General features: G+C 34.0%; 1 protein-coding gene across 2 annotated transcripts in view; it reads right to left on the bottom strand.

Moving 5' to 3' along the window:
- Nucleotides 1-2,283: 2,283 nt before the first annotated feature.
- Nucleotides 2,284-9,573, bottom strand: part of LOC108913100 (zinc finger protein 91-like) — a 13,173-nt gene continuing 5,883 nt past the window's right edge. The window contains exons 2-5 of one of the 2 annotated variants that reach the window (XM_018718574.2): nucleotides 7,540-7,692; nucleotides 7,271-7,484; nucleotides 6,926-7,093; nucleotides 2,284-6,565 (exon numbers count right to left, since the gene is read on the bottom strand). In XM_018718574.2, coding sequence (XP_018574090.1) covers nucleotides 3,714-6,565; nucleotides 6,926-7,093; nucleotides 7,271-7,484; nucleotides 7,540-7,692 — 3,387 coding nt within the window. In that variant the 3' untranslated portion in view covers nucleotides 2,284-3,713. The remainder of the gene's footprint in view (nucleotides 6,566-6,925; nucleotides 7,094-7,270; nucleotides 7,485-7,539; nucleotides 7,693-9,573) is intronic. The other variant, XM_018718575.2, reaches the window with a different exon arrangement.

Below are 9,573 nucleotides of genomic sequence, written 5' to 3'. Positions count from 1 at the left end.
TAATTATTATTATTATTAAGATTTCGAATTTAAACCATTTTCCGATACCTTTGAACTTTGTTCAGCATTGAAATTTTTGGGTATATTGTGGACCCATAAGTTTCTTCTTTGTTCTTCTTCCTCTAACTATAAGCAGATAATAATTACGCTTTCTTCATTGTTAATCGTCTTGTATAAATACAAGGGATTCATTAGGAACTCTCGGATCTACTTTGTACAGAACTCGTATCATAAATACGAAGCTAGCTTGAATATTGAAAAATTAGTGCGATTCGTGCTCGCTCGGCGCGGATCAGTCTGCGCTTTCTTAAGGCACGATACATTTATTGGAAACGGTAGTTAAATTGAATCGAATTGAAAATCTATCAACTGTACATACAGATTTAAAACTATGCGCAACTACTTTTATATTGATTCGGTTTCGGTAAAATAACCGAACCCATGCCACTGGAAAAAAATGTCTTATATGTAGATGTTTAGTTTATGGATAGCCATTTGAGATATAATGTACGTCTTATGGATGTCTTCAATTAGAATTTTTATTTAGGCAAGAAAAAGTGATATGTACATTATAACAAGGTCCATTAAATGTACCGAAGAGGACGGAAGACATGGATGTATATACCAAAACAGAACTTCCAATGGATATATCTAAATAAGGGGCGTATTATTCGTTTCAGCTTATGTACATACATACGATGAATACCTATCCAATGGACTTCAGGGTCAAAAATTGACAAAAAAAACGGATATTCATAAAACATCGTGTGATATTTAAGCAATACTTGCAATTTAGAATTTGTTCCAATCAAAATAGCGATAGTGTATAAAAGTTTAACACATATTTTTTTCATTTAATTCCAAAGCTCCCTAGATAAATAAATTAACTTAAAATATTTTGTCCAATATTTCACCAATTTCAAGGGTTAGTAGCAAAGATGTGGAATTACCGAGGGAATTACGGTGTCAGATTTTCGATAAAAAATTATGGTTTTTCGAAAAATATCTTGGAAAAAAATCATAGCATAGCATGAAATTAAATAAATAAGCTGTTTATAATCTGGTAAAATTGCATTGAAAGTTTATTTAAATTTATAAAGGATGGTCCAGATTAAATCTGAACACACTGAATACATTATGGACACNCTACGGAAAGCGTATTAAAATAGATACTGATCATGATAAACACATAATTTAAAATTAATAAAATTGATTATAGTTTTATTACTAATACATATTTCGCGATCTTTTTCTATAAACACCTTTGGTAATTTATTACGTATTTGTTAATGGCACTTGTCATAAAATAAAGAGTTTTAAAACAACTTTATGAGTAACATATTTGTTGTATAACGTTAACGAGATTCTTAAAGTAAAGGGTTCTAATGCCATTTCCAACAACTTCCGATTAGGCAAAGAATTATATCCCAAGGAAATCAAACAAAAAAAGGAGGAAACCTTGACAAAATTTCCTACAAACTGAATTTTTGCACAGACGTTCTTTGATGAGGAGTCCCAAATCCGCAAAAATCACAACATGGCCACCAGATATTTGAGGTCAAAGTTTTTGCAAATATCTTGTATTCTATACCTCGAACATCCATAAGGTGAAAGCTGTAGAGAAATTATCTGCAAGATTGGGCTCTAGCAATTTTTCCCGAAATAGCATCGCCCTTTCCGAGAAATTCAAGGTCAAAGCTCAATGAAAACGGTTTTCCGCGAGTATCTCGCTTCCTACGCATCGAACTCATTGTAAAAAAGTTGTAGAGAACTTAATTATCTGCAAGATTTAAAAAAATATATTTTTGAAACTGTATTCGTTTATAGAACGATGTAGAATGCATGGCGAGTTTTTTAAATGGTTTTCCCTGCGCCATGCATTCCACCTCGTGGGGAAAAAATTCAAAAATTTTCTCTATGGTTTCACGTCATATACGGTCTATTCGCAAACCTTAGACGTAGTAAGAGATAGATGTATTCTAATATTTTAAATCTATGGTCCCTTGGACTCCCTGTTCACGACTCTCGTGATTATACAAGTATATACATAAAAAATTATCCTAGGTGCACATACTTTAGCATATGTTTCATATATGGAGCAAAGCAATATAACTTGTCCTATACATTATCAGAACTATAATATAGATAAGTTAAATAATATGTAAATAAAAAATTATGTATAAAGAACTTACTTCCTGATATTAGGCAACTAACAATACAGATACTCGTATTAAAAGTGGACTAAATACAACTTCCCGCCAAATATAAACAATTTTCAAAGTTTAAAACCAGAATTTATTTGTTTAATTTAAAAAACAAAGTAACATAATCAACATACGTTAATGTGAAGAGTTTTTATCTCAGATGTATATTCAACTTAACGAAAAAGGTTTATAACAGAAAATTTGTTCAAAGAAGGTACGGTTTCCTGTGCTTGTACACACTATTCTAATATAAATAAATTATTGGGAAGTACTAACTTAAAATTTATTTTCTGTTACTTTAATTCAACAGTGATAAATGCTTTGCCAGCTGATGAAAATTAAAGGGATCATAATTTAATAATGAAGAAAGATCCATACCATTTTTTGGGGGATAATTTCTATGCTCAAAAAAAAACGTTCGTTATGAAAACATTTTAACGGAATTTGCTAATTAAAAAAATAAAATAGATCCATCTATGATATCCCAAAAAAAAAGATGCACATGTTTTCTTATGCATATTTATTTGTCATAATCAACTGATGGATATAAACCATTATTCATTTTTGTAAAAATTAAATTTTCTTTAGAATTAAAAATATTTCAATTATTTGATACTAACACTTCATAATGCTGTAACTTTATAATAGATGAAAATGTTGAGAATAAGGAAACAGCCGTTTGTACGTTAATTACAAAAAAAAATGTGTAATTTTTTTTGAGATCCCAAGGCCGGTAAACCTTAATTTTTTATTATGCAAATTTCTTCATAAAAGTGGTTTTTGTGGGCTTAGAAATTATCTCCTAAAAAACGGTATAGGTCCCTCACTACATTTTCAAAATAGGTATGACAATTTTGTTTTTACCAGCCACCAATGGATAAATGTAAAAAAACGTAAATGATAAATGAGTACTTATCACAATGTTACCTTTTACAAAATTGCAAGTGATGACCAATTAGACCACAACAAGAGTTACTGATAAATATGATCACTTCATTATGCGAATAAAACTCATTTTACTTTCCCAACACTAATAAGTTGAAACGCTATTTTATGCTCATTTACTTCATTAACGAATATGCAAGTTTATAATAATACCTTTACACTTTATTAAACACTTGCACACATGCGAATATCAAAATAACGATCCAAATACTCCACAATACTACTATAAATTACATTATACAGTTCTTTTTGATATTTACATTGTTCACTTCTGCTTATACTAGTATTAATAAGGACAAAATACCCGATCTTGATGCTGCTGCACTATCAGTGTCATAAAAAATATCATTTTATTAAACACGATATATTTTATAAAAAATACCTACATAATATTTAGTATACAATATATTCATAACTCTTAGGCACAAATCAATAACATCAATGTATCAGTGGAACATAACAATGGGAAAATCAGAGCGTTCTCCTCGAACAAACCTAAAAACTGAATTGGTACCAACTAAAAAAAAAATAAGTCACATGAATAGATTACTTGTATAATATTCGTCAGAACGGATGGGCGCTGATCGTATGCGCCCTCAGATCTTTGGGTAAGTCGAATCCCATGCTGCAAATCGAGCAACAAAACAACGGTTTGGTAGTAACACTCGCCGAAGTCTTCTGCTTCTCGTGGACTTTCAAATGGATGGTCAGGGAATTCTGTTTATCGAAAATACGGTCACACTGCGTGCACTTGAATTCGTTCTGGACAAACTCCTTATGGAACTGCCGTACATGCCCGTTGAGGGTGTCAGCCCTACTGAACGCCGCATTGCAGTACTTGCAGGGGAATCCTTTATTAAACTTTGGTTGTGCGGCAAGAGGTTTTCCATCAGCAGCATGCTCACCGGACTCTTGCTGCATCAGCAACTCGTGCTGTTTCTGGCGTTCCAAGAAGTCATGCAGCCGTTTGTGGGTTTCGTATTCGTCCTGAGTATTGAAGTCCTTATTGCAAGTGTTACATCGAGGAATGAGCATGATGGCACTCACGCTACGATGCTTCTCTAAAATATGTACCTGAAGAGCTGTATCGTTCGGAAATTCTGCCAGGCAAGTCACACACTGAAATTCGGGGGGATCGACAGGCTCTTGCTTTACAAACGTGTTGGCTAGTTTGGAGGTTATTTTGTTTTGTTTTAATATTTTAGCTGGCTTGCCTTCGCCGCCAGTATGTGGGCTGCGCTTGTGCCAACCCATATGAGTGGACAATGCAGAGGCTGTTAGGAAATTCTTCTTGCATATGCCACAAGTGAACTGCCTCGGTTTGTCCTTACTAACTTTTGGCTTGGCAGTCTCGTCGTGTTCCACATGCATATGCTTGGTTAATTGAGCAACCGAGTCAAAAGCAATCTTACAGTACTTGCAGTACACCTGAGTCTTCTGAACATTTGGTTTAGTTTCCTGAGCATGTTTCTCCTTGTGTTTTTTCAACGCCATTTTGGTAGTGAAAGTCATCACGCAAACATCACAAGTAAAGATGAATGGCACTTTACCTTCCACGCCATCGGTTAGGTTAGGCAGCTGGGACTGTTCTTCAACCGTGTGCTCCTCCTTATGCTTCTCCATAGCTTCATTGGAAGTGAACGATTGGTGGCAGATCTCACACCAGACTTTTTTTGCTATTTTTTTGGTGGCAGGACTTATGCCGTGAGATTTCATGTGATTTTTCAAGTTGTACTTTGAGGAGAAAACTTTGAAGCAACGTTTACACGTGTGGTAGGACTCTTCTTCCTCCTCATTTTTTCCTTTGGCAATGGGTGCTTTAGTGGGTGTAACTTCCGCATTGTCGGCATTAATTCGTTCCTTTTCGTGGATTTGCTTGTGCCGGTAATAGGCGGCGCCGGTGGCACATATTTTGTCACACAGAGGGCACTGTTTTGGCCATTCGTCTACAAAAGGAGTTTTCTTTTCAGGGTGTTTCTTTTTATTGTGGTCCCAAATCCCACCGTAACTAGAATACACCTTGTTGCAAGGTCTGCAGGAATATTTGCTCTCTTTCGTTTCTAATTCTACTTCTTCCAAGTTTTCTAATATAGGTAATCCGTTCTCATGCGTCAGCTTATGTTCCTTCAACTCCTCTTTTGTGGGGAACATTACGTCACATACCTCACACATAAGCATGACTTCTCCTTCAGATCCAGGACTCAGCATCGATGTCTTGTATGACTGTGTTTTAGAGTCTCTATACACTTTCAGGTTCAAATGTACACTCCTGTGCTGATCCAGCTCTGTTTGGAACTGGAAGATCTTCCCGCATTCTCCACATGTCTTTGGCTCGTGTTTCTCCTCCAAGTGTTGCTGCCATTCTACTGTGGTATACATTCCGCCGCATTCCGGACAAGCATATAAAGAATCACCACCTGTTCCAGTTGTTGCCTTTGGTGGAGAGACATCAAGATGACTTCTGTAATGTCGAATCATGTTGTTATGTGACGAGTACTCTTTGGTGCAAATGGGACATATTTTGGAACCTGACGGTATAATTTCTGAGTAAACTTTTTTCTTCGATTTCTCTTCGTCTTCATCAGGTTCTAAAAGAGGTGCCTTGACAGACATTCTCCTTTCCCGTTTACCTGTCACAATGACATTTTCATCGGAGACTTCCGATTTATTCGTTAAAGATTTTCGCATCTTGTAGTTATCATCTTGCAGCAAGATGAAGCCTTCTGAATTATCATGGACTCCGGCGGAATGTCTCTGAAAGTCGTCTAATGTTCTTGTCGTAATGAAGCAAATGTCACAGTAGTATTCAACTAGACAACTCACATAAACGTGATCCTTATAGTCTTCCAGATTGTCAAAAGTTCTGCCGCAATTACATTTCTTTGGTGGTTCAAAGACAGAGTGGTCTTCATCGACGTGTTTACAGAAATCATCGTGAAAACTGTACATAAACTTACAAGACGTGCATTTAAAATTTTGATACAGCCTGGTTTTTACCTCACTGCGCTTTTTCAAGTTGCTCAACTTAATGATTGTCTCTAGTGAAGACTTTGGACACCTCACGCTGTGCCTAGTGAATGTAGATCTGTCGGTAAACGTTATCATGCAATTGTAACATGTGAAAACCGGAAACCATATTCGCAGGGCTCTAAGGTGTGAAAGTAAACCTTTAAGGTTGGGGTGCATTACATTGTGACAGGCACACTCTAGGGTACGGTGCATGTTTACCATGGCTTTACATTTCTCGATATAGCTCAGTTCTATCTTAGAAAGTGGCTCGCAAGAAATTGGGGTTGCATTTTTTTGGAGCAACTTTAAGCCTGCGGCAAACTGGATTTTTTGTTGCTCCGGTGTGGGTACTTCCGGATTTTGCTGTCCATCGATTGTTGCTTGAACATTATCTTGCTCAAGAGGATCTGAAAGAAATAAAATATTAAATAGTGGTTTGAAAACGGAAAATATAAAAGCAATGATGATGATAATGAGAAAACTGTAAAATCACTACACAAAAAAAATCTTTTTATTGCCCAAACAGGCAATCTTATCATAAAAATGATGTTGCAACAGTTCTTTGTATAACTGGTTGCATAACTTGTGTTTATATAAATTTATCAAATGTGTAATTTATCGATTCAATAATCTAGATTCTATAGATCAAAAAATTTATTTTCAAAATCAGTTAACAAAATAATTTATATAATTTTAAATTTATTTATATTATTTTTTTTTGCCGAAATTGGTATCAAAACCCAATTAATTAAATCACGAAAACATACCGTCGAGGTTCACTGTTATCGGAACCTCATTCATTTGACTCCTTCTTCGAGTAACTTCACCAGACCTATGTTGGTGAAAGCCGTGGATTTGTTTTTCGTGCTTCCTTCTATTCCCGGAACTACTAAATAGTTTGTCGCAAACACTGCATTGTCTATTACTTAAAGTACCTGTACCAAAGCAAAAAAAAAGAAAGGAGAAATGAACAACATGCAAAAAACTTTGCAGAGCAGTTTATAAATTCAAATTAAATAATTAAATTTTGCAAAATCTTACTAAACAAAAAAGTAAAATATGTGAATAAGTTTACAGCAGTGTGATGTCTGTATTTTTCAATAAGAACTTACCAGGGATACTACCGTCTTGCGAATTTTCGGAATCAGTTCCGTTTGGAGGATGAGGTGTGAGAGGGGGTGGTAACTCATTATACTCCTCCTCCATGGGTTCATCGGGTGGATCGATGGGCTCGTTTTTAACCAGAACCTCCACAATATCATTTTCCGGACGATCACAATTGCTGTCATCTCCATCGTTCATTGGCTCTTCCTTAATTTGAAGGCTCTGGAGAAAATGAATTAAATATATATTTTTTCAAGCCGACTGTAATTTCACTTACTATATCTGCTAATCCATTAGTGGAAGAAGATTTTAGCCATTGTTCCAACTTACTTTGGTTGCTCTTACATTCTTTTTTGTATTCATGCCAATTATTGACTTTGATTACACACTGTTCACAAACCATTGTAGTTATTTTGTCGGACCGTGTTATCTGAAACAAAAACATTATTATTAGTAACAATTTAAGTACTTCGAAATTATTGAAGGTAACTGAATTCTGGAAACAATGTTACCTACATGTTAGTAGCTGTTACTCAAATGTGGTATAAAAAAGTTCATTATATATGGTGTATCGAAGAAACGATGGACAACCTCTCGGATTTGGCTAGTTTATATAATTATTTTTCTAGGTTCACGTTATAGAATTATTAGATTTTGAAATTGAGAATGAAAATTGATTTATTGTTATAATTTTTTGTTTGTCATTTGAAGCTAATTCTACTAATATATTCAATTTACCTATAGCTACTTTGAGGACACGGTGGCAAAACGCCTTCGATAGTTTTGGCCTGAAAAGATTTTTATACCCCCAACTGTTATAATCATTTTTGATTGAAACTTCCAGATGCTTTTAAGAGAAAAATATGTACTTCATTAATATCGATACAACAAACCCTTTCCCAAATAAATACTTTTAACAATAAAGATACATAATATACCGTTGTCAACATATCTTAGTAATAAACACATAAAACCAATAAAATCCTGCTCAATAAAAACCCAATTGTGTTCAGATTTTTATTACCTTTAACGTATGTTCGAAATAGTATAGTGTCTTTATCAGTAAATTTGTTATATTAGTAGAAACAAATTGAAATAACACAGCGTTTACCGAAATATTATCCACATTTAATGAGAAACAAAGCAGACTCCACCTCATCAATTGATTAATAACAAACAAAACGAATCCTTGAACTGAAACCATGAAAATGAGTGTTCTACTAATCAAAAACTCTGGATCTGAAGAGTTGTAGGAGATCAGTTTATTTAAATTTTTGGATTGTATCCTTCATATGAGTGACAAAATGAAGAATTATTCAATATCCAAATAGCACACATTCATCCTATGGCTAGTTGCACTGGATATTCTGTACATTCATAGCTTGTCTATTTGAACACCAGATGGACTTCAATAAATGTTTTATGGAGATACAGGTGTCATTGCATAAATTTGATCAACAACATACATCCAGATTGCTATAAACTATCATTAACCACAAGTTGGCCACTAGTGTCCATCATCCCATATGCTACTTCCTAGTTAAAATAAAGGGTTTTTAATATATTTTTTACTTTTTACACCCAATAATTATTTCATTTATTTTTATTTACTAGTTTCTTCAGCCAAAATTGTTTTCTCTTTTCGTTTCATCATCTAGTTTTTCCAACTCATTAATATTTTCTTGTCATCTCATTTAACCTAAAACCTCTTTATAACTATGTATAATGGGCAGTGTTTGTTGCTTTTATATTTATAAATTTTTAAATGCCCATCGAATTGTTTTGTCCCCTCCAACGGAATTGGAACCACAGTTGAGAAAGTAACCTATTTTTCTTTAAGCCTAGGACCCAGCGATTACACCAAATGAGGGTATATGTTTTCTATAATCACCCGTATTAACTTTAGATTAAACTCACATATTTTATGAGATGATAGTGAAAATAATTTTCATTTTATGTAAAATAGATTTAGAGATTCTGCAAATTTTAATTTAAAAATACATGTTATATACTTCTTTCTACCAATATTATACAGTAAGTACAATTAAAAAAAAATCAGAGAACAAGGTGTTTTAATTTAATGTGTAATGGTAATTTTTATTGAAATATTTTTCTTCTTTACCATTTTTTTTAGATAGGTTCAACAATATAGAATCATCATTTTTTATATACAGGGTGTTTCTAAAATAGGGTTCCAAACTTCTGCTGCGTTTATAACTCATTAAAATAAGCCAAAAAGTTCCTATTAACATGTGCCCTAAAACGCACCCTTAGGAAGTTATATGCCCTTAAAAGGGCTCAAACAAAACTG

Source organism: Anoplophora glabripennis, unplaced genomic scaffold (assembly GCF_000390285.2).
Source record: "Anoplophora glabripennis isolate ALB-LARVAE unplaced genomic scaffold, Agla_2.0 scaffold542, whole genome shotgun sequence".
Classification (NCBI taxonomy): Eukaryota; Metazoa; Arthropoda; class Insecta; order Coleoptera; family Cerambycidae; genus Anoplophora; species Anoplophora glabripennis.
Note: the sequence above shows the minus strand (reverse complement) of the source record. Positions and strands in the feature narration are given on the sequence as shown.